This window comes from Aulonocara stuartgranti, assembly GCF_965226115.1.
Source record: "Aulonocara stuartgranti genome assembly, chromosome: 9".
Classification (NCBI taxonomy): Eukaryota; Metazoa; Chordata; class Actinopteri; order Cichliformes; family Cichlidae; genus Aulonocara; species Aulonocara stuartgranti.
Window position 1 is genome coordinate 32,652,209 of NC_138960.1, and position 25,670 is coordinate 32,677,878.

Here is a 25,670-nt window from a genome sequence, read left to right on the forward strand (position 1 = left end):
CTAGGAAGGAATAAAATATAAATTAAGGTTAAAAATGAAATAACTGTACAACACAAATTAGAATGAAGGGTAAATTTAACTGGGAAGAATAAGATAAAATATATAAATTAAAGTTGAAAATAAAATAACTGTACGACAAAATACACAATATAGAACTATATAAGAATGTATGAAGAAATCTAAATATAAATAAATATATACACAATAACAGCAGCTGTACAAGTATTAACCGGAAATGAAGAATATAGTGACCAGTGTTGTGCAAAACCAAAGTCCAGAAAGTCCAGTGTGTGTGTAAGAACTGTATGTGTGGGTCAGTACTGTGTGGTGGTGTGATTGAGAGACCGTATCGCCTGCGGGAAGAAGCTCCTCCTCAGTCTCTCTGTGTTGGTCTTCAGGGAGCGGAATCGCTTTCCTGACCTCAGCAGAGAGAACAGTCTGTTGTTGGGATGGCTGAGGTCCTTCACGATCTTCCTGGCCTTGGTCCAGCACCGCCTGCTGTAGATTGAGTGCAGGTCAGGGAGCTCGGAGCGGATGGTGCGCTCAGCTGATCGCACAACCCTCTGTAGAGCTCGTCTGTCCTGCATGGTGCTGTTCCCGAACCAGGTTAAGATGTTTCCCGCCAGGATGCTCTCTATGGTGCACGAGTAAAAGTTCCTGAGCACCTTGGAGGGCAGTTGGAAGTCTCTCAAGCGTCTGAGGTGGTAGAGACGCTGTCGGGCCTTTTTCACCACGGTGTTGATGTGACAGGACCATGACAGGTCCTGCGTGATGTGAACTCCGAGGTATTTGAAGCTGTCCACTCTCTCCACTGGGCACTCGTTGATGACGGGGGTCTGGTAGTTCCTCTCCTGCTTAGTGCTGAAGTCCACTATCAGCTCCTTTGTCTTACTGACGTTTAGAAGGAGGTTGTTCCTCTGGCACCAGTTCTCCAGATTCCTAATCTCCTTCAGGTAGGCCGTCTCGTTGTTATCAGAGATCAGGCCCACCACGACGGTGTCGTCAGCAAACTTGATGATGGTGGTGGAGCTGGTAGTGGCCACACAGTGGTGTTCTGTCTTTAACTTTGAAACCACTTCCCTTTTATTTTCACAAGCCATATGATACATGGTAATCCAAACAGTTATCATGACTGACATGAATTTTTAATAACTGCATATTGTATGCCAAAAACATTAAAGTAATCAGTTCATTAGTGATTCTATTATATATATACTGTAGGGTATTTACCTCAAGCTTTGATGTTGTAATTAAAATTAAATTGAGCACTTGATAAGAACCATATTTGACATTTATAAGATACTGAGCAGTAAGTACCAGAGTCAAAACTGCACGTAAGCTAATTTTGTGTATATTTTATTATTTATAGGATCAATAAAAACCTTTTTTTGTACTTTTATCTCCTCATGCAGCAAAACAAACTCAAATTTTAAAACAACAAAGACATTTATAGGACATTTCACATGAGTAAACTAGAACAGAAATGGCGCAGCACCGACTCCACTGACAAGAATCAGGAGGTTCTGACAGAATTCTGCTGCTATTTATTGCACAGTTTAAGTAAAATCAGAAGACCTAATACATAAATAAATAAATAACAACAATTCAAAGGAAGTCTCTGCAAATGCTGGCTGCCAGCTTCAGACAGGTGTTTTTTCACCTCCATTATTCAATGGGAGACATGGATATTTCAAAATCTGTTAAGTTCTGACAGGCAGTTAGCAAAGGTTCCACCTAGTGGAGAAAATACATATTGCTGTAACAATAAAGCTTTAGCACTAATTGTTACACTTCATATCCTTTATTACAAACAACTGTTTTTAGAATACTTACAGAATTAAGCGCTGCTATATGAACATGTACATGCTGCTAAAAGGTTTTGTTAAAGCAACATTTAGACAAGCCGCAAGTTAAGTGTTCATACACAGCTAGCAAAGCTTAACTGGTTGTGCTTTTGCCAAAACCAGAGACAACAAAAATGCATGCAGTCAATTTAATCCATGAAACGAAATAAAAAGTATGTACTAGGTTAACCAACTACATCTGCTGAGGTTCTGGAATCTCAAAGGCTTTAAGCACAAATATTTAAAATTAGGTACACTAGAATAAAGATGTGAAACACCAGTTTTTTGCAGGAAAAAAGTTTCTTGTTGTTAATTTTAAGTAATGTGTAAGTAAATTCAGAGAATGCATGAGTAACTTTAAGTGTTGCATAATTTTAGGTATTTTATCAGGATGGAGACAAATTTTACTCTGAGTAATTTTGATTTCTTGGTATGTAGCTTATAAATGTATAAGGTGACTATAAACATCTGATTATGTAAAACAAAGCCTCAGATTAGCATACAGTCTACATATTCATTTCTTTGAAGCATCCAGTACAACACAGTGTAAATGCAGCTGTTATCAGGAAGTTTACATGGTAAATTTCATTGTCTGTACTTCTGGATCAAATCCTCAAAGCAAACATCACATCTGTAGTCTTTTTATTTACTTGATAATCCTAACAGTCCCGGTACTTTTCTAATACTTAGCTGAATACTTTAAAAGTTTAAAAATACTTGCTTGCACCAGACAGCACGTCTGAGGTCATAACTGATCTGATGGACTTTCTCGCAGTAACACTAAACAGGAGATTAAAGCTGAATTCTGTGAAGCCTGATCTTAAACTTTGAAAGTTTGACCCAATGGTCTGGCAGTTTTGTCACAGCAGTGTGCGCAGTGTTCATGTGTTGGTGTGTTTTTAGAGCACACGGCACTCTGAATGTTTTTCCACAAAGGTCAGCACAATAATGCTTACATCTGCAGTTTGCATTATTATTATTCAGTTCATGTGCGGTTACGGTGTTAACGTCATTTTAACGAGATTAACGCTAACAGCACTATTTTTTACATGATAAAAACTACCAAAGAACTTTCCACTCTGAGCACAACTTAAAGGTTTAACTCTAGCTTAGATAAGCTTATGCAAACTTAAGATGCTAATCTGACCAAAGGACTTGCAACATTGATGGCAGTTGAAAGGTTTCACTCCAGCGTGGATGATCTGATGTTCTCCTCACTTGGCACAGCTACATCTTTCACCACGGCTGTCTTCCTCTGCTTATCCACCACTACTATGTACATTCACAGCATAAGAGGCCATCCAGGTGGGTCTCTTTACATTGCTTTCACGTCCTTTTACGTCAACACCTTGCAGTCTAGTGGTCATAGCCAGAGTGCCAACACTTCTTATTAGCCTGCACCCACGTGCACTTCTGACCTGTAGTCAGTTGACTGAAGTAGGTGCACTGAAACAGATAGTGCTCAGAGTTGGAGCGGTACGAACAATACACCTGTCACTCCTCTGACTTGCTGCTTGACGGTGAAGGGAACTCTGGTGCGGTGTCGTGTTCTGGCGCATCAGAAACTGCTTGTCAAATAGAATTTACTACAGCACAGAGTAGGAGCGTCAAAACCAGAATGTGGTGTGAAGAAAAGGGGAGGCATAGATGCTCTGTATGTTTTGTTGTTCCCTGCATGTTTGATGAAAAAAGATGTCAAAGTACCAACTCCATCTGATGTCCCTTGATTTCCTCACTGTTTACAATCCAGTACAGTACAGTGAGCTTAGTAGAAAAGTCTTACAGATCCATTTCTTGGATGGTATTTGTTTGGTGATGGTTAATCCTCCTGCACTCTGCTTTATAATCCAACTGCAAATCCTCAGTATAATCCCATCTTCCAGGTGTGTCTGCTCTGCACAGAGTTCGGAGGAAGGACGATTGAATCTTCTCAAAACACTGATTATTGGATTATCTCCATGGATCCCTATCACTCACCCTCCCTCTATGAGCAAGTCTGAACATGCCAGTATACGTGCTGTGAGACTTACACTTCCTTTCAGTATTCACCACATGTTGAATATTCAAAATCAATGCAGAATTAGTTCTCAGTCATACAATATATCTATTACAACTTAACCCCATTTCTTCAAGTGGCTTTTCCTTCTGCAAGCCACCAATGCAAATAAGAATGTGTTCTTCAGCCTAATTAAATAATGGCTACACAGGCACGCTCACTGACTCACAAGAGGTATTTCTGCAACTTTATAACACAAGTACTACTACCACCAAATATTACTGTTTTGAAGGGAAGAGACTAAAATGTAACTGGGACATTTTGGAGCATGAAGAGCTTCTAGGAAAAATACTTGTTATATATATGCTGTATATGCAGATTCTTACATTTGAACTTTATTACTCACTGCAAGCCCAGAAACACTACCTCATCAGATCTAACTGTGATATTAGCTGACACCCTTTACAGGAGATTTCATCTGAACTCTGTGGAGCCTGATCTCAAGGCTTTTAAGTCCGTCCCTGCAACCAGAAGAGGAGATTTTCATCTCTTCGGATTCACTGTGACCAAATGATGGGAGTGATTTCAGCCCTGTATGATCATGTTGATGTTTGCACAGAGCAGATAATGAAGTGAATGTTTTTGCACATTGGTCACACTGAAACTGTTTATTTACAGCGTGGGATCGTTTGTGTCTGGAGTATGAACTGAGATTCTTGAAGCTTTTGTCACACTGGTCACAGCTGTAGTTTCCTTCAGTGTGTGTACGTTCATGAAGTATACGGCTATTTGAATGAGAGAAGCTTTTGTCACAGTATGTGCACTTGTATGGTTTCTCTCCTGTGTGGACTCGTTTATGTGCTTTAAGCTGACCTGCAGTGGTGAAGGATGACCCACACTGGTCACAGACGTGCTTTTTAACCCCACTGTGAATGAGTTCATGGCGTTTTAATGCACTAGGTGTGGGGAAGCCTCTGCCACATTCTTTGCAGTAGTTCAACTTTTGTCCAGTATGTCCACGTTGATGTATTTTTAGATTCCTTTGATGATAGAAAGTTTTTCCACAAAGGTCACAATGAAATACTTTCCCACCACCACAGTGATGACAGGGTTGAGAACTGGATCCATCTGTGTCGCTCTGCTTCTAAACAAAGACACAAAGAGAGTGTAAGTCAGTCCTTCAACATTTTTATCCTGAATGTCACTTAAAAAAAAGAAAGAAAGAAAAGAGTCCCTACATAATTTTTATGGTTTCAATTATAACATTTAGGTTATGTTACAGATCACTACCAAAACTGGAGACTCCTCAGCTTCCTGGCACTGTTACCCTCATTCACTGGCGATGCCACCGGGGTCAACAGAACAACTGAACTTTCAAGCAAATTGCCCAATCCTATACCATGATAATAACAATGTAATAATACAGTGGTACCACAACAAGTAACAGTAATTCCACAATAACATCACTCTAATACTGACACAATTCTGCAGCAATACAGCAATAAGGCCACTGTAATGAAAAGTTTAAAGTAAATCTGAGTGCAAAAATAGATCTGACTGCTGGGTCCACCTGACAAGAAGGACAGGAATATGGTACTGTTGAAATCCTACTACACATACAGACACATAAATTCAATCCATTGCATCCTTAAACAACAGTCTATATAACCGGCAACAAGTCAGACTCACTCCCGATGGGTGTTGGACTCGCTGCCCTTTGTCACAAATTCTACCAGTAGTAATAGTAGACATAACGATGACCAGTACTACAAAATGCAATTTTTATTTCAAAAAATGTAAGCAAATTCACAACTGAAACTAAATTGGATGATTCAACCAGTGTCCCATTGAAATGTAGTAGAATTACTAACATGCAAACACAATTGAATGAGCAGAGTTGTTCCAAACAGTCAGGCTAAAATGACAAGATAAAAATAAAAATACATACCTCACAGTAACTGCACTTGTAGAGTCTCTTTCTGGTGTGGATCTGTTGGTGTTCTTTCAGGGAATGTGGATATTTAAAAGCCTTCTCACACAGGTCACATTTATAGGATCTCTCTTCGGTGTGGGTAATTTTGTGGATTTGTAAGTTTGCATATGTTGTAAACCATTTGTCACACTGATCACAGCAGTACACATCCTCTCCAGTGTGAATGCGTTGGTGTTTATTTCGGCGTCCAAGGTTGTTAAAGGTTTTCCCACAAAAGTCACAGCTGTACGCCTTAATTCCAGAGTGGGAAACTTGATGAGTCTGTAAGGCATCGTTGCGAGTATAAGATTTACCGCACTGATCACACTTGTAAGCCTTAACTCCACTGTGGATGAGTTGGTGATTTTTTAGCCCACTCTTCTGTCTAAAAGGTTTTCCACACAAGTCACAGCTGAATGGTTTCTCTCCAGTGTGGATGAGCGTATGACTATTTAGGTTATTCTTTAGAGTAAAACACTTTCCACACAGGTTACACTTGAATGGTTTAACTCCACTGTGAATGCGTTTGTGTGTCTTTAAGGTATTCCTCAAACTAAAAGATTTTCCACACAAGTCACAGCTGAACGGTCTCTCTCCAGTGTGGATGACTTGATGTCTTCTTAGGTTAGACTTTACAGTAAAATCCTTCCCACACTCCTCACAGCTGTATGTTTTCTCTCTCTTTCTTCTGTGAGGTTTGTCGGCTTCCTGAGAGCGCTGACTTCTCGCTCCATGTTGGTCCTGCAGTGACAGAGATACAAACAGAGGCAGTGAGTGAAATGCAGTCATGGAACAAACCGAAATTTCAAACTAGTTTTAAACCTGAAGGTTGAAACAAAATCAAGGCTGTCAAAAACAATGTTTACAGTAAGGCAAGGTTCAGTACAGATGAGAATTCAAGCAGAAATTCTGTGAACTATTTGAATATCTTTCAGAGATTGTCCTGGTCATATATCAAATCAAATCACTTTTATTGTCACATCACATGTGCAGGTACACTGGTACAGTACATGTGAGTGAAATTCTTGTGTGCGAGCTTTACAAGCAACAGAGGTGTGCAAAGTACAATAACATAAGAACAAGCAAAATATAAGAATGGCTAAATCTGAGAGTTATATGAATAAATATATGTACAATATAAGAGTGTATGCATATTACTGAATGTGTATACTAAATATGTATGTCTACGTGTGTGTATACATATTTTACAAATTAAATAGAGTAAAACAATAAAATATATAAAATATACAGAGTTGAATATGTGCAAAACAAGTGGCATTTATATACAGTATGGCGTGCATAATGTTGAAGTTCCAGTAGTGAAGGTGAGGTGTCTATGAAGTGTTCAGCAGTCTGATGGCCTGGTGGAAAAAGCTGTCTCTCAGTCTGCTGGTACGGGACCGGATGCTGCAGAACCTCCTTCCTGATGGAAGCAGTCTGAACAGTTTATGGCTGGGGTGACTGGAGTCCTTGATGATCCTCCCCGCTTTCCTCAGGCACCGCTTCCTGTAGATGTCCTGGAGGGAGGGAAGCTCACCTCCAATTATCCGTTCAGAGCACCGCACTACTCTCTGGAGAGCTTTGCGGTTGTAGGTGGTGCTGTTGTCATACCAGGTGGTGATGGATCCAGTGAGGATGCTCTCAATGTGGGCGACCATGGCTCAGGGGGTTGGGAAGCGTATCTGTCGCCGGTTCAATCCCCGGGCTCTCCGTCCTGGTCATTGTGTCCTTGGGCAAGACACTTTACCCTACCGCCTACTGGTGTTGGCCAGAGGGGCCGATGGCGCGATATGGCAGCCTCACTTCTGTCAGTCTGCCCCAGGGCAGCTGTGGCTACAACCGTAGCTTGTGTGTGAATGTGAGAGTGAATGAATAGTGGCATTGTAAAGCGCTTTGGGTGCCTTGAAAAGCGCTATATAAATCCAGTCCATTATTAATGGCACAGTGATAGAAGGTCCTGAGGATGCGGGGGCTCATGCCGAATCTTTTCAGTCTCCTGAGAAAGAAGAGGCGCTGCTGGGCCTTCTTCACTGTTTTGTTTGTGTGTACTGACCACGTAAGATCCTCAGCCAGATGTACACCAAGGAACCGGAAGCTGCTCACTCTCTCCACAGCAGCGCCGTTGATGGTGATGGGGGTGTGTACTTCTCTGCACCTCCGGAAGTCCACTATCAACTCCTTTGTCTTTGCGACGTTGAGGGTGAGATGGTTGTCTTGACACCAGTGGGTCAGGGCGCTGACCTCCTCCCTGTAAGCCGTCTCATCACCGTTGGTGATAAGACCCACCACTGTAGTGTCGTCCGCAAACTTCACAATGATGTTGGAGCTGTTAGTGGCTGTGCAGTCGTAGGTGTAGAGTGAGTACAGGAGAGGGCTCAGTACACACCCCTGTGGAGCACCAGTGTTCAGTGTGACGGGGGATGAGGTGATGCTGCCCAGTCTGACCACCTGGCGTCTGTCAGACAGGAAGCTATGGATCCAGCTGCAGAGGGAGCTGCTCAGTCCTAGATCCTGCAGTTTCCTGTCCAGCTTCGAGGGAACGATGGTATATCAGGATTGTGATGCATTAGATGAGCCCAGTGAAATATAGAGCATTCCCAGAGTATTTTAATTTAACAAAACACCAGCACTTGGTGTCCCTGTATCAATGTACTCACGCAGATTTGACTGCAGGTGCCATGTAACTACAGCAACAACTGTGACTGGCCTCTCTAGTACAGTTAATTCACGGTCTCAATATAAGAAATGTTAATCTCGGCATCAATAAAAGGACACATTCGTTGAGAAAAGTACTGAACACACGGGAATGTCCAAAGAAGACAAATATCGTTTCTCCTAAAAATAATGGCCACAACAAACAGGATACAGGAGGGGGATAAAACACCAGGACAGCCACAAACATAAATGCTGGCAACAACGTAGACTGCTTATGTAGAGCTTATAATTTAACATACGAAGATTGACCACATAAGTCTAAGTCAGCCAACACTCTGTCATGTTGGAAATAACTCTTTATTTTTCAGTATATTTTTCAGTAAGCAGATAGTGACAAACATGCCTGCTGCGCCCAAACTTTAAAGAGCCACTTTACATCATTTCTGCCAATAAACAACAAAGCAGTCTCTCCATGGTATTTCTCATTCAACGGACAGAGAGCACAAAGACGACTGCCACCAGCTGCAGTGAGTCTGTTGACCCACAGAAAAGTGAGATACTTTCCATGTGGAGGGGTGTGGCCTGCAGTGCCGTGCAGGGAAGGCAGACGCACCTGCACGGCATCCGTAATCACGCCCGCCGACTTAAATATTGTACTGGGTCATGTGGTTGTGGTAATGTTGAGCTGGCAGCGGAAGAGCTGCAGCTCTGTGTGCATTGTGAACAGCAACCATGTGTGTGCTAATAAAGAATGCTGTAAAGCATGGTAATGTCACCGGGTCTGCACGGCAGACCCAGGACTGGGCCAGCAGAGGGAGGGGCCGGTGCAAATGGTGGCCGACCTAGTGTCACCAGTGACTTCAACATGATCTCCTTTTATCTAAATTACATATGAGCAGAAATGCAGGACAAGAGAGCCATACTTAAAAAATGCTTTAAAAATTATTGTTTAATTGATTGATGTTTTTGTTCCCGTTTCTTAGTCTGATCTTTTTTCTTGTTTTAATTTCAGAGATTCTCTATGTGTGAATATACTGAGGTTGAGAAAGAATAACAACACTAAGCCTGATGTTACCTGAGACCGTAATAAAACCAACAGCAGCCGATAAAGTGCACATAGTTATAGCACTGTAGCTTAGCAGTGATATTGTGCTGACCTTCTGTGTTGAGCTCATTGTTTCCTCTGTAGTGGCCGACCTGAGTACAGGTGGGTGAAAATGTTCTTCTGCTGCTCCGTCAGACTCTTCTCCTCCTGCTGAACAGCTGGGACACAAAACAGATCTTTGTTAGGCAACCATTTTGATCCTTGAAAAAAAAAAAAGAACCTACGCAAATTAACATTAAGAAGATTGACTTGTTCCAGCAGCTGCAGGATGGTTTCTGCAGGCTGAAGAACAGCAGTCACTGCAGGAATTAACATCTGCACATTGATTGTCTATTAGAGGAACAAAGTGAATGCAGACACACACAGACTCTCTCCAAACCCGCAGAATAAAAGCTGTCCAGCTCTGTGTGTCCATCAAAATGTTTTTTACAAATCCTGCTGGAATCAATGTTGTTACAGCTGCAGTCAAAGCAAGATGGAAATATTTGAGAAGGAAATGTTTAATCCAATCAAACCAAAAGTCTTAACAGGTATACACAGAATAACTGCAGTTTGGTTCCCCATTATAGCTTCAGAATTGACGTTTGTGACAGCAGGTGCACAAACAAGCTGATCAATTTATCCCTACCAAGTTAAAACAAACTATTCTAAAATAATTAAAGAGTGAGGATGTCAAAGTTATTGAGAGAAAATAAATTTCTCTTCCCCTTCCTCTTTAAGTAAAAGAAGCAAACTTCAAAAGTCATATATGAGATCTGCCCAACTGATCACACAACTGAAGTGTAATCTGGATGTGAACGCCTGTGTATTTTGTGAAAACAAACCTGAAAGCCTGACTCACTCCTGGCTGCAGTCCAGTGGGATTCAGTTACCACGCTTAATGACCTCGTGAAAACCAGCCTATTATTTTACGTGTTTAGTAGCCATATACATGTAGAAACGTGTCTGTACAGCAATACCACATGACCTGTGCTATATTTTATAATCTAAGCATCTAAGTCTTTAAAAGGAATAAAAAAAAGAGATGAGAGTGTTTATGATAACACATTTCTCCTACTTGCCTCCACACAATGAGCCGTACATAACGATGTAGATGCGCAGACCTTTTTAGAGTCGACATTTAAAAAGAACTGCAGTGATCGCGGTCAGCGCTCCTTGTCTCCTCCGCTCCTCAGTTTGTTCTCCTTCAGCGTGTAAACCATAAACGGCAGGAGACCTGCAGCAGTGAGCAGCGTCCAGCTTCCGAAGCGTGGATCGCGACACCCAGGTCACGTGACCAGGACTTAAACCTTTGGCGTAATCAAGTCAAAATGATGGAGCTATATAAATATATAAATATATTTGAACGGCTACTGTCACATGACAGAAAGCGAGAGACAAAGAGTGGTGAGCTCCATTGACTCCCATCAGCAGAGAGAGGGGGAGAGAGCCACACACTGCGCTGTGAATTCATTCAAATCTCTCAATAAACGCGCCTCTGCTTTTAAACAACACAGGATGAAATCTTCAGCTCGGGCTCCATCCGCTCTTTTTTCTACTTTCACCTGAAAAGAAATTGCCGAATCGTTTGACGTCATTGTCACGCTAACCCGTTACCCACGCGCTGCGCAGCCGTGACGATATGCGCTTCCGGTGTGAATATATCATAAACAAATCCACAGCAGAGTGAAGTACAGGAAGGTTTCCTCGTGTTCAGAGGCTGCTGAGCAGAGGAGGATTTAAAGATGTGCGTGAAATTGACGATCTGTCAGAATTATCTAGGCCAGCGTCTGGCTTTTATTGGCAGTGTGTAGAACAAACCCGATGACACGAACTGACAGAAAGCTAAAAGTCAACCAAACACATGCAACGTTGCAAAACCAGCTGTAAACCTGTGTGCTTATCACAGTAAACACAGCATCCTTTCTCTGTGTGTTTCGCATCATAAACTGACTTCTAAATAGATTTATTCTGAGCAACACAAACGATAAAAGATGGAATATTTTGCTGAAGCACAAAGTTTTCTGTCTTTAACCGTCTCAGTATTTTTCTTTCCTTGTTTTGCGGGATTTCTCCAAAACGTGTAGACCGCAGCTACTGACAGTCTGGTATAATAAGTAGTTTGTTGGGGTTGTGCAGGGCTCGTCTGCGTCACTCAGCAGCATCCATCAACATGTAATGGTAGCCGAAATGGCCAGTAGGTGTCAATGCGGGGATGGGTTTCTGATTATTTCAGACGGGTCGGATGTTGCGGTGTTTCACGCTTTGCACATTCAGGATCTACCCAAGACTAACTGAACTGACATTAAAGTTTGCTCAGTTCTTACCCTACAACCCACAAACCGAGAGAAGGGGTGAAGCTGGAAGCAGGGAGCAGAAACCCACGTGGTTATCTGTAGACCCATCCCATTTCCGGCGTATTCCACCGGACACGAAGCCAATAGCGCAGACAGGGCAGCACGAGAGTTGAGGGCAAGCACCAGAAAGAAGTCCCTCCTATCTCCTTTTCCTGATCACTTTACCTTAACACGGATGAAAAACGTCATGACGTGAAGGAAAGATGCGAAGATAGATAGATAGATAGATAGATAGATAGATAGATAGATAGATAGATAGATAGATAGATAGATAGATAGATAGATAGATAGATAGATAGATAGATAGAGCCTCGCTACATGCTTCCTAACCGCGGCGGGGGATTGTCTGACCGGCTGGAGCGGCATCTAATAACCGACTCGCAAAATAAAGCAAAATAAAAACAAACCAACAAACACGAAAACACCAGACATCATGATACAGACTTATAATTTACACCGATGTTTTTTTTAAAATTCTATACACGTTAAGTGAGCGCGAGAGCCCTCGGTACGCTTGCTTGTTGCTGAAGTCAAAGTAAACTTTATTGTCATCTCCGCTACATACAGAGAAACGAGACGACGAGGCTCCAGTTACAACAATGCAAGTAAACAAACAATAAATATAAGAAGAGTAAGAAAATAAATATACACATTAGGACTCGGGGTAAAGGATCAATAACAATTTAAAACTTATAATTTACAGTTTGATGATTTAAAGTCTCACACACAACCTGTTGAAGGGGGAGGGAGACCCGCTGCTTCCAGATAGAGCACATTTCATTCATAATGTTGTAAATGTAAGTCCATTATGTATTCATGATTTGCTCCTGGATTGTGCAAAGTCCCAGAAATAAACCTTAGACAAAGTGAATCTGTGAACTAAGGTGTAGGTCTGTTAGGTTATGTTGTGGTGATCCTCGTGTTGGGGGATTTGTGTTCATACTGCAGTGCAAAATTAAAACCAATGGAAGATGGAAAACCAACAACTTCCCACTACGATGAATCAAGGTTTGACCACATTGTTTTTGGAGCCAAATAAGGACCTCTTAATGATTGATAATTGAAGACCAAATAGTTTATTGATGATTTATATGATGATTATAAAATATTTGCTCTAATTTTAGCTAACAGACTTAAGATGGTTGTTGACTCATTATTTATGAAACACAATCTGGCTTTATGCCCAAAAGACATATAACAATATCCGATTGGTTTTAGATATTCTGGATTATTCTGATAAATAGCAGTGGTTTCATATTATTTTTAGAGTTCTACAAGGCCTTCGATACGGTGAAGCATGAATTTATATTTCAAGCTCTAGATAGATATGGTTTTGGTACTTACTTTCTACGTTGATTAAAGCATTATAACAATAACAGCAGTGTCAAATTAACAAACAGTACTTCACCCAGATTTAACATACAAAGAGGGAAAAGACGAGGCTGTCCCAAAACAGGTCCCTGTACCTGTTTTAGTTAATTGCCCAACTATTGTTTAACCATATGAAGTCAAGCAATGTAAAAGGTATATCGCTAATTGGCAAAGATTTACACATAACACAGGTAGCTGATGACACTACATTATTCCTAAAAGATGAGTATCAAATTTCTATTGCTACTGAAACAATCTCCACATTTCTTAAAGTTTCTGGATTGTACTTGAATATTCCTAAATGTGAACTTATGGCAATAAAAGAATGTTCAAAAACAGCTTTGTGTAACCTTCCAATAAAACAAGAAGTTTGTTATTTAGGTATTTGAATAACCAAAAACCAGGAAAGAAGAATTGATCAAAATTATATCTAATTCTAGTGAAACTCAAACACAGATTTACTCTGTGGCTCTTAAGAGATTTATCATTAAAAGGCAGAGTATTAAAAACTAAAGCAGATGGCATCTCTCATCCTACATACGCTGCATTGGCATTGCACCTTGATAATAAACTCATAAAAGAGGTTGATAAGTTACTTTTCAACTTTATTTGGAAAAATAGGACACACTACATTTAAAAAAACAGTTCTTATGAACTCCTGTGTCAACGGAGGACTTAATATGTTAGATTTTAACACTCTAAATAACACATTCAAAATAAATTGGTTAAAAAAATCTAATTACTAATCCTACATCCATTTAGATACTATATCATGTTTTCTAAGTTAGGTGGTGCTGATTTTTTCCTTACTTGTAATTTTAATATTCATAAAATCCCCATAAAAACCTCTGTTTTTCATCGCCAAGCTTTTTTTTTTTTTTAGCATGGACTCTTATATAGAAGCAGAACTTTAGTCCGCACAGTTATTATATGTAGAATAACAAGGATATCTTATATAAAAGAAAATCTCTCTTCTTAGGGAGTTGGTTTAGGAATAATATTGTTTTAGTCGACCAATTATTCAATTCCAATGGTATGCTTTTTTCCTATAAAACATTTTGTCTATATTTAATAATTTAGCTGTAAATCGTGATGATTATACAAAAACATTTGGCTCAAAACCATCACAGGTTTGTATGCTTTTTAAGAATAAACCTAACATCACTTCATTCCACAGGCCGTTGGCATCTTTATTATAAACTTTTGTTGGAAGATGTGCTTTTCTAAGAATTCTAAAAACAACAACAAATCTATCAGATCTTTATTTCAGGATAGTATAACCACAGAACCGTATGTAATTTTTTTTCTGGAACCGGTTGCCTGTCGATATTATGTGGAACGAAGTTTGGAAGACGAAGTTTTTAATTACCAACAAAAGTAAAGACATTTATTATAAATTAATACACAGAATTTACCCATCTAAAGATTATCTTCACAGCAAATTCAAATTAGACATTGATGCAAACTGCAGATTTTGTCAAAAGTGCAAGGAATCTACTATACAGCTTTTTTGGTTTTGTAACCTTGTGCAAGACTTTTGGCCGAGATTATGTGTTTTTATCTCAGAAAATGTATTTAAAGGATTTGTACTGTTTTGGAACTATGTATTATTTGGTCTACAAAAACACCAAAGACATTTCAACATTGACAACAACAGATGTGTGATTAACTTGTTAATCTTAATGGCTAAATGTCATATTCACAAATCCAAACGTTTTGGAAGACATCCCTCTTTTTATGTATTTTCCTATGAGCTTGTGCAATATCTTAATTCAATTAAGAACTCTACTAACCCAAAAGCTATAAAAACTATGGTTGTGTGTAAAAAAAATGAAGATCCTTCAATCACTTTACTCTTTGCTTTGATCAGTTAAACTTTTCCCCCTAGCAGGTTCCCCCTGTAGGTTCTGAATAATGTTTATTTGTTTGTTTATTGTATACATTTTTTGGTAAGCATAACACCTATAATATAGTACTGTTTAACTCTAGTTTGTATTGTACTGATGTTTAAATAAAGGTTTGTAAAAAAAAAAGAAGAAGAAGAAGCAGCAGGGGGAGGAGACGAAGAAGAAGGAGGAGTGTGCGTACTGTGCTCTTTGCTGTGTCTTTCCGCCGTTTTAAAAATGGGCACTTTTTGAAGAACCCGCATCAAAGTATTGTGGAGAAGCGTCGTGTTAAATCTAATTGATGAACGGCTTTTTGTGAGGTATGTGTTGCAGCTGCGAAGACGAACGTACGTTCTCCTGCTAGGTTACAGCTGGTAGGAAGGTGCGTTCAGTGTCTCTTTGTAATTTTAAGTTTCCATATCAAACGAGATGAAAACAGTTATTTCTGGATGCGCAATTGTTCGCTGAGTTTGGTAAAAATCTGTTTTTGTAAACCACGTGATGATTTAAGTCATTTAATCTTTACAGAACATGTGAGCGAGGCTAAAAGAGCAATTTTTTATGTTTAGTAAACTGACGTTTCTAAATGTAACTGCTTTTATTTCATTAGTTCTGACGAGGACAGCTGAGTGATGTTGTTGGTGAGCTTGGATTAAATCATCTCTGTCCTCGTGGTGACTGACTTGGGGAGTGGAGGTCAGTGAGCCCATTGTCTCTGCTGGTCCGACTCCAACTACAAAGCCGGCCCGCTCGCCCCCTCCTGAGTCTGAGAGGAGATCCAGAGTAAGTCAGTTATAACTACACTGGTTGCTTAACTTCATCATTTTCTACAGGGTCTCTCTCTCTTAGCTCACTTTGGTTTGATTTCTGCCTTCTGTTTAGCCTCTCTGTTTGTCTGCCTCAGTACTTTAATGTTTTAAGAATAAGAATAGGAATAACTTTATTTATCCCGAGGGAAATTCTTTTGTCATGTACATGCTCAAAGCAGCAGGAGAGACAGACTTACTTTTATCATTTCAGTTAAACTCTTTGTTTCCCTTCATATGAAGGTGATGTCTGTGGAGTGATCTATGTGGAGATTGTGGGAAATACACATGTTGCAGTATTTCAATAAGTGTCAATAAATCAAGAAGCAAAAGAATATTTAAACTAAAACACATTAAAAGAAGTGTTTTGCTTGTAACTGCATACGTGCCTGCACAGGGGCGGTTAGAACAGGATGTACTCAGGATGTGGCATACACGATCACGGGCCTCATAACGAACAACAGGAAACAGCTGGGGGTGAAAGGGTCTCGAAACTGCATTCTAAGTGTTGTAAAAAGCAGATGCAGCTAACTGTCGCTGATGCATGATATGTAACTTGCTCATGCATCTCGGGTGTGTACAACCCTTTAAATAAAGAAGTTCTCGTGCTTCCTCTTTTTCTCAGGGTTCCTGGGCTGTTGACCTGGTATTTTCAGTTCTTGTTCATTGTTTATCCTCTGCATGTTCTACTTCCTGTTTTATTGTGTTAGCCTTACTCTGTGCATTATGTTCTAGCTCCCTTCCCATTTATCATTAGTTCATTATGCTCAGCTGTTCTCTCACCTGTCTCTAGTCACTCATTTTTCAGCCTGTGTATTTATGTTCCTCAGTTCCACCAGTCCAGTGTCGTGTCATTGATGTTATGTTGTCGTTCCCGTCTGTGTTCAGTTATTTAGCCAGCCACTCAGTCTTTCAGTCAGCTAGTCAGTCTTGCCGTTGCTGCTTTGTCCATTCACTCGCACCAATAAATCCTCTTTGTTCTGCACCATGAGTCCTGCGTTTGGATCGTCTTTTCCACGCCTCCACACATCTGTGAGATCTACCGGACTAGACTGAGGGTGGTATTGTGTACGTCTCCCACATATGTGCTTAATACATAATTGTTGTGTACTGGACCTGATCTGAGTATTGGTTGTTTGTTCTCAGCCCAACATAAAACAATCGGGACAAGAGGCTCAGCATGACCTCATTAAAAATCCATGTTTCTTCTTTCATATTCTTTCTGACGTCTTTTCTTGTGTAAGCTGCTAACTCTTGTGATGGAGATTTCTTTATTTTATGTGTTGATCATATGTTTTGACAAAATGACTTTAGTAATATCTATAGTACATTTTGTGTGGCTTTGTTCTACATACAGGAAAACATCAAATATGTATTTCACAGGTTATTCCACACACAGATGGGTATTGTGAGTGAGTTGGACTGAAACTCCCAGGCACCATGAGACATGAGGCAGATAGTGAGACTCCTTCTCCTTATCTCCAGGGAGGAGGTGTTGAGATGAAAATATTTGAAGTGCCTCAATTCTATGCTTTATATTAACTAAAATGCCATATAAGCATATAGTGTAATATTAAGTGGCCCTGAAAAATAAAGACATTAGACTACGTGTCCTTGGGGGGTAGAATGCTGTAGACCAGCGGTCACCAACCTTTTTTGCACCACGGACCGGTTTATGCCCGACAATATTTTCACAGACCGGCCTTTAAGGTGTTGCAGATAAATACAACACAGTACTATTTAGATACAGAAACGTTTATATAATTATTTAGCCTTGTTGCACAAACATGCCTGCATAACTTAATAAATATAGAATTTGAAAAGTAACAAATGGTATCTAAAAAGATACACTAGCTACTAGATACATGTTCTGAAGAGTTTTGGCAAATAACCATTTGACATGTGCGTCTCACCTGCTCTTGTTCCATCTCTGTTCTGTCCTCATTCTCCTCTCCATCTCTCTCTCTGTTCCTCTCTCTCCCTCTTTGTGCTGACAATCAAGCCAAACACCAACATCATCAAATATACAGTTGAAACCAGATATTTATATACCCTTAAGATTAAAAAAAAAGATTTTTTTAATTGTAACATCAAATCAGACTAAATGTTTATTTTTATAGATCGATAAATATAAAAAAACATATTTGTTAACTTTAAGAGTAAAGAGAGAAACTATCTGTATTTCTTAATTGCAAATGGCACCAAATTGTATTCAAAATTGAGCCACACTTATGGAGCTCCACAATTATTTTCCTGGTGTTTTGGTTGACATCTCTTGATTTTCCCATGTCAAAGAAACAGGATCTGTGTTTTGCCTTATATGGATCCACAGGTGTGCCACCAATTTTCTCACATGGACTCTACGAACCAATCAGAAGCTTCTTCAGCTCAGAATAGAATCGTCTGGAGTTTTCTTATTAATTAACAATAAACTTAGTGCATATGTGCTCCTAAATTTGATGAAAGTGATAAAAAACAGAAAGCTCTGTCTCTCTTTATTCTGACATTTAACTAATTTAAAATATATTTCAATATTTATTTATCTAAAACAAAACAAGTTTACTCTAAATTGATTTTTAACAGTAAAAAAATGTTTTTATGTTTTCTCCCTAAAGTGTATCTAAATATCTGGTTTTAACTAGAGATGGACCGATCCGATATTACGTATCGGTATCGGTCCGATACTGACCTAAATTACTGGATCGGATATCGGAGAAAAATAAAAAATGTAATCCGATCCATTAAATATCACGAAAGCATCTCGCAAAACTTGCAACACGCCGTAACTCACCTCAGAACGTTAGCACGTCGGAGCAGTATGCATCACGTGATAGAGCGGCTGTGGCATGCGGGACCTGTCGGTGGTCTGGATAGCATTTGGAGCTTAGCTAGCAACCCGGCATTTCATCTCCGACAAAGTTATGTAAAGCAAGTGTGTAAGTCCATCTCTGAATGTTTGTAAAGCATTCCCACGTTAAGCTTAATAACCGATATATGGAGCGACTGCCTCTTCTCTCTCTCACCCTCTCTTGCTGCTACTTCAATCATGAAACTGCTTAATGATCAGCTGATCGGCTTTTCTGTCGCGAGTCCGTCTCTCTTGTTTGTTTTTGGCCCACTTTGCACCAGAAAGAGGAAACCAGCGGCTGAACAACAGCAGCACGTTTAAGCTTGATAAGCTGTTGTTAGAATTTATTTAATATTACTTTCTACACCAGGATCTTTTTCTACGTAGCTGAAGGCTGGTAACTGTGCAGGGGCGGATCTAGCAAAGTTTAGCCAGGGGGGCCGATAGGGCATGAACAGGGAAAAGGGGGCACAAAGACATACTTTTCTTTCTTATTCTCATTTAAAATGTCTAGCTTTTAATAAATAATTATCTGACACCCAAAGTTTTATTCTGATGTAAAATATATAGAAGTCCAATACTGTATATAGTAACTATTAATTCTAATATACCCTAGTAAGCTATAGTGCTTTTTCCTTTGGGAAGGTACCATCTGTGCAGTCTGCAGTTCTGTTGAAGAAAGATGTTGAATCTATTTAATATTTCTTGAAAAATTATTGATTTCTGTGCATTTTTTTTCACACTGCATCAAATTAAGGTTGATTACGTCGATTAAGCATCATGAGGTGGAGCGTGAGGGGTGGTTCCCTATTTTTTAATTTATTTATTTTTGTTGTTGCTGGGAGTTGCAACCCTATTAGTTAGGTTGCTTAATATTTACGCTAAGTACTCTTTAAAATACCAGAATAGGGAGGATGGTGTAGGTTTAAGTTTATTAGATTGATCAGTATTGCTGAACTATGAAATATTTTTTTTGCATACAGGTATAACAGAATAGCTTTAGTGTTGTTGTTGTTTTAAACTTGATTATGAACTTATACAAAATGCAGCAAGATATTAAAAAAACAGTTTTATTGATTAAAAAATACTATATCGGATTCATATCGGTATCGGCAGATATCCAAATTTATGATATCGGTATCGGTATCGGACATAAAAAAGTGGTATCGTGCCATCTCTAGTTTTATGTGAATATACTGCTGTGTATTGAAATTCCTCTTGTTTGGCATAGAATTATATTGAACAACATACACAGTATAATCAATAAGATAACATCTACCTAAGTTTTTTTTCTTTGAAAGACGCCCCTTATGTCCATTGTTGTGTTCATCCGTACATAACTAAAAACGATTTAGAGTTATTTATTTAGCCGTGGAGGGTAACAACTAAAAATATGGAATAAACACACATGTAAGCTAAGACTCTCTAAAAAGAAAAACAGCATTGTTGTTCTGCTTTTCATTTTGCCATTTGTTGATTCACTCGAAGAGTGAGAAGCGTAATATGGGCCAAGTAATCAGTTTGATATCAATCTTTGGTGATACACCGTCATATTTACATTATTTGTACAATACGAGTGATTTGCTTTGGTACCTGGTTAAACTTAAGCTTTGCTCTGTCTGCAGCAAACTTGCAGGCAGCAGCTTCTCCCCCCTCGCTCACATGCGTAACTGCTGTCCTCAGCTAGTACCTGAGCTCGGGTCCTACCAAAATTAGGGGGAATTTACGACGGTGTGCAATGTGCTTCAAATGTTGTGTGTTGTTTTTGACAAGACCAAGAAAAAAGTCAGTCGAGACCAAGACCACGTAAAAGTTGTCTCAAGACGTCCAACTCTACTGGTACCTAAAAAAAGAAGATTTATACATGACGCACGTGAAAAGACCTAGGAAAACCGAGTTGACAATAAAAACGATAACAAAATAATGCTGAAAACCGATAAATGAGCTCACTTCAAATATTTACCACAGCATAGCGTCCCCAGGCACCTGAGACGTTTGGCAGATGGTGAAACTGTTTATCTTTGTGAGGTAAGAGGGGGCACTTGTTGATGAGCTGAAGGTATAGACCTGATGTCACTGTTTGGGTTCTTTGTCATTACAGGAGAAAGAAGTGAAAGCAGGCCCAAACCTCAGCACATGGATGACATCAGCCAAAAACATCCAGCACCAGAAAGTAAAGATGAGCCAGCGGCGATCCCTGTGGAAAAGACTTTTCCTGCTATGAAGCAGCTCAGAAGACGCAAGTGCGCCAACAGGGAGGAGAGAAGCTTGAGCTGTGATCTGTGTGGAAAGACCTTTACTCAGATTGGTAGCTTAAAATCACATCAGCTGATCCACACCGGTGGGAAACCATTCAGCTGTGATCAGTGTGGAAAGTCTTTTACTCAGATTGGTCACTTGAAATCACATCAATTGATCCACACCGGTGTGAAACCATTTAGCTGTGAGCAGTGTGGGAAGTCTTTTACTCAAATTGGTAGCTTGAAATCACATCAGCTAATCCACACCGGTGTGAAACCATTCAGCTGTGATCAGTGTGAAAAGTCTTTTACTCAGATTGGTAGCTTAAAATCACATCAGCGGATCCACACCGGTGTGAAACCATTTAGCTGTGATCAGTGTGGAAAGTCTTTTACTCAGATTGGTAACTTGAAATCACATCAGCGGATCCACACCGGTGTGAAACCATTCAGCTGTGATCAGTGTGGAAAGACCTTTACTCAGATTTGTAACATGAAATCACATCAGTTGATCCACGCCGATGTGAAACCATTCAGCTGTGATCAGTGTGGAAAGACCTTTACTCAGATTTGTAACATGAAATCACATCAGTTGATCCACGCCGATGTGAAACCATTCAGCTGTCATCAGTGTGGAAAGACCTTTACTCATAGATCCAGCTTAAAAGAACATCAGGTTGTCCACAGCAAAGTTAAACCATTCAGCTGTGATCAGTGTGGGAAGACCTTTGCTCTGAGATGCATCTTAAAACAACATCAGGTCGTCCACACTGAATTTAAAGCTTTCAACTGTGATCAGTGTGGAAAGTCTTTTACTCAGATTGGTAGCTTGAAATCACATCAGCGGATCCACACCGGTGTGAAACCATTCAGCTGTGATCAGTGTGGAAAGTCTTTTACTCATATGTGTAACTTGAAATCACATCAGCTGATCCATACCGGTGTGAAACCATTTAGCTGTGATCAGTGTGGAAAGTCTTTTACACAGGTTAGTAGCTTGAAATCACATCAGCTGATCCATACCGGTGTGAAACCATTCAGCTGTGATCAGTGTGGAAAGTCTTTTACTCAGATTGGTAACTTGAAATCACATCAGCTGATCCACACGGGGGTGAAACCATTCAGCTGTGATCAGTGTGGAAAGTCTTTTACTCAGATTGGTAGCTTGAAATCACATCAGCGGATCCACACCGGTGTGAAACCATTCAGCTGTGAGCAGTGTGGGAAGACCTTTACTCATAGATCCAGCTTAAAAACACATCAGGTCGTCCACACTGAATTTAAAGCTTTCAACTGTGATCAGTGTGGAAAGTCTTTTACTCAAAAAGGTCACTTAGAGAGACATTATATGATCCATGTTGGAGTTAAATCATTTATCTGTGATCAGTGTGGAAAGTCTTTTACTGGGATTGATAGGTTAAAAATGCATCAGCGCATCCACAGTGGAGAGAAACCTTTCAGCCGTGACTAGTGCGGAAAATCTTTTACTGGCATTTGTCACTTAAAATCACATCAGCTCATCCACTCTGGTACTAAAAAATTTGTATGTGGTCACTGTGGAAAGGCTTAAACTCAAAAGAAGGGCTTAAAATCACATCGGCTCATCCAGTATGGAGTTAAATCATTTGTATGTGGTCAGTGTGGAAAGTCTTTCATCCATAACAAAAGTCTATTGAGGCATCAAAAGACCCACAAAGTGTCCTCCTGTGAGAAAAGGGGCAGACCAATGGGACATTACCCTGACAGGGTTCATTTGAACACAGTGGGAGAAACAGGAGTTTGAACAAAAGTTCTTCTGGATGCTGCGTCAAACTTAAAAAGCTTGAGATCAGGCCTCACAGAATCGCAGCTTGTGTTCCATTTTGTTTCATGCATTTAATTGACTGGTGCATCTTTGTTGTCTTATATTTTGGCAAAAGTTTAGCAAGTTAAACTTCACTGGCTGTGTCCACAAACAGCATACAGACTTAACATTATTCCCATCTTCTGATAACAAGAAAAGGCTAAATGTCAGAACAGTTCACCTTCTGGGTCAAACTATCAGATCCGTTACTGTTTATTTGGCCATTCATCGTGAGGTAATTATCAGTGTCACTGCTGTGCCACTTCTGTTGCAGCTTACCAATGTGCAATGTGTTTTCATTAGTCCCTGTTGTCTTACAGGATGTGAGTCTGTTTTGATTCATGAAGAGACAAACCATGTTTTTTTTTTTATGTTGCACTGAAAATATTATTACTGTAAGTCGTAAATGTCTGTCATTTAACCAGGCAATATGTAAACACATTTACTTTATCCTATGAATAAAATGAATTAAGATGTAACGCATCTTTCTTATTGTCTGAAAAATTGCAGCCTGCGGTCCCAGCTGACTGTAACTTAGGTGTGGTGCCACCTTCTGGCAACACCATGGAGAATGTTTGTGGACCGTTTTGACCTTTTGATTCTTGTGTCTGGTCTTTTTGTGGGTCCCTATTCGCTTTAACAGCATCTCCAAGGATTTCAAACACCGATTCCTGCATCCTCAGGACATGTGGATTTGCTGAGGACACAATTTCTTTGAAGGAAGTACAGGAGATTAAAAGGATTTAATATAAAACACAGTAAAGATAAGGTTTATAGGGTATAATCAACGTAACGTTACAGGAAAAAAGTAGGCACAATTGAAAAGACAGAAATTATTATAGTATATAGAGACTAGTTGGACAATGTAGAAGAAGCAATTGAAGTGAAAGAGAAGAAGATTGTTGGGTCTGTGTTTCCACAAGCTCCACTAGTCTAGGGACTTATTCATCATGAGGAAAACAAGACAGTCAGCGATCGATCGATTTGCTTGCAAAGGAGGCCTCATCGGTATCTACCACAAAATGACCCCAAATCCGGCCTCCGCTTGCTGCCTTTTATTGCAAAAGCGCCTCCCACCGTAAACCCGCCAAATGGTTCTAAAACAAGACACTATGTGTCTGTATGTGTAAACATCTGTATGCATGTGCAAGAACGTGTGTGTGTGTGTGTGTGTGTGTGTGTGTGTGTGTGTCCATGACTTCCTGCTCACCAAAAGGATCATAAAAGCAGGAAACAACATCACAAGGAACAGATCTTCCAGAGAGAGTGCATCTGCAATAAAACCTCCCCCAGCACAGAGTGGGTGGAGACGTGGTCAGGATCAAAGGACTGGCTTGATCCTATAGATTGAACTAAGACCTAACAAATTTAAGAAACACAATGACAACATTCAACAATTAGACTTAACAAAGATATACAGTGGGGCAAAAAAGTATTTAGTCAGCCACCGATTGTGCAAGTTCCCCCACTTAAAATGATGACAGAGGTCAGTAATTTGCACCAGAGGTACACTTCAACTGTGAGAGACAGAATGTGAAAAAAAAAATCCATGAATCCACATGGTAGGATTTGTAAAGAATTTATTCGTAAATTAGGGTGGAAAATAAGTGATTGGTGGTAATTGGTGGCAACAGTAGCAAGGCTGTTCATGCGGCCTCCCGCAGGTCCAGCAGCAGCAGCAAAACAGTTCAGGCAGCCTGCCACGGGTCCAGCAGCAGTGAAACAGTCTAGGCGGCCTGCTATGAGACCAGTGGCAGCAACGTTGCAGCTCAGGCAGTGACAACATAACGGCTCTGGTGGCTCTCAACAGCTCCTTAGCTGTTGGCCTGGAAAGTGGCCGGTGATTATGGGTCTTGGCTGATGGCTGGTGTTTTGCTGATAGACTTGGAAGCAGCGGTGCAGACCGTGCTGGATGAGGACGCGGCCAATCTCAAAGCATACTTTTCTGTCTACAGTTTTGGTGAAAGTTGTCTACTTGCAGGCCCACCTTGATTTTAACAAGATCTCGGAAAAATTCCAATATATTTTTAAATCACTAAATTGCACTGAGACTGCACTTTTAAGGATTTTTAATTATATTCTTTTAACTTTGGAATCCGGCAGCTGTCATGTATTTAATATATATTGCCCCTGTTGCCCTGGCAACAGACTTTAGAAAGGAGAAGTAAAGAAAAGAGGAAGTTCAGTGCAGAGCTGCACTGGAAATCTGACACAAAGAAAGAGGAACTGAGTAAACTGAGGGTGTGTGTGTGACGTAGCCAAACTAGACACATACAGTTTCATCTTATGATTTTTTCAGAGGTGTGGGTGCATGATAGCGCCTAACAGCTCCCCATTCCCGGGAATGCAAAATAAAGATCACTTTTTGAGTTAGACCACTTTGAGCCCGCCAAAAGAATGCAAGGAACCGAATTTAATACAGCCCTGCTGCCCTTTTATTGTTGGTCCTGTCAGCAGCTTTTGACACGGTCAACCATGACATCCTGTAATCACAGCTAGAATTTCATCCTGGACTAAAAGGATGTGCCCTCCAGTGGTTTCTGCCCTACTTGTCAGGAAGGTCTTTTTACATTAATATTGGCCTGGGGGAGATATAGGAGAGGTGGAGGAAGATCTCAGCCTTGGTGTCTATTGTCTTGTGTAGTCTGGAAGATGAGTTGATGACAGGTTGGGTGCAGTTTTCTCTGTGGTGGGGTCAGGTGGGCTGTCCCGGACTCTGTGGGGCCGGGCGGCGCTGCTGGGCCCAGGGAGGCATCCCCCTGGTGGGT

The 25,670-nt window shown here is 40.2% G+C and overlaps 2 protein-coding genes across 2 annotated transcripts in view; one reads left to right on the forward strand and one right to left on the reverse strand.

Annotated features, from left to right (window-relative positions):
* The window catches only part of LOC309713959 (uncharacterized protein), a 31,831-nt gene extending 19,905 nt beyond the window's left edge, over positions 1 to 11,926 (reverse strand). The window contains exons 1-2 of the mRNA XM_082545949.1: positions 11,879 to 11,926; positions 9,625 to 9,730 (exon numbers count right to left, since the gene is read on the reverse strand). Of these exons, the coding sequence (XP_082402075.1) occupies positions 9,625 to 9,642 (18 nt within the window). The 5' untranslated portion in view covers positions 9,643 to 9,730; positions 11,879 to 11,926. The remainder of the gene's footprint in view (positions 1 to 9,624; positions 9,731 to 11,878) is intronic.
* Positions 11,927 to 15,329: 3,403 nt separating this feature from the next.
* On the forward strand, positions 15,330 to 23,381 carry LOC309713964 (uncharacterized protein). Its single transcript, XM_082545964.1, has 3 exons — positions 15,330 to 15,485; positions 15,776 to 15,948; positions 20,921 to 23,381. Exon 3 carries the CDS (start codon positions 20,956 to 20,958, stop codon positions 22,528 to 22,530), a length of 1,575 nt encoding a protein of 524 aa, XP_082402090.1. The 5' UTR covers positions 15,330 to 15,485; positions 15,776 to 15,948; positions 20,921 to 20,955; the 3' UTR covers positions 22,531 to 23,381.
* The last annotated feature ends 2,289 nt before the right edge of the window (positions 23,382 to 25,670 follow it).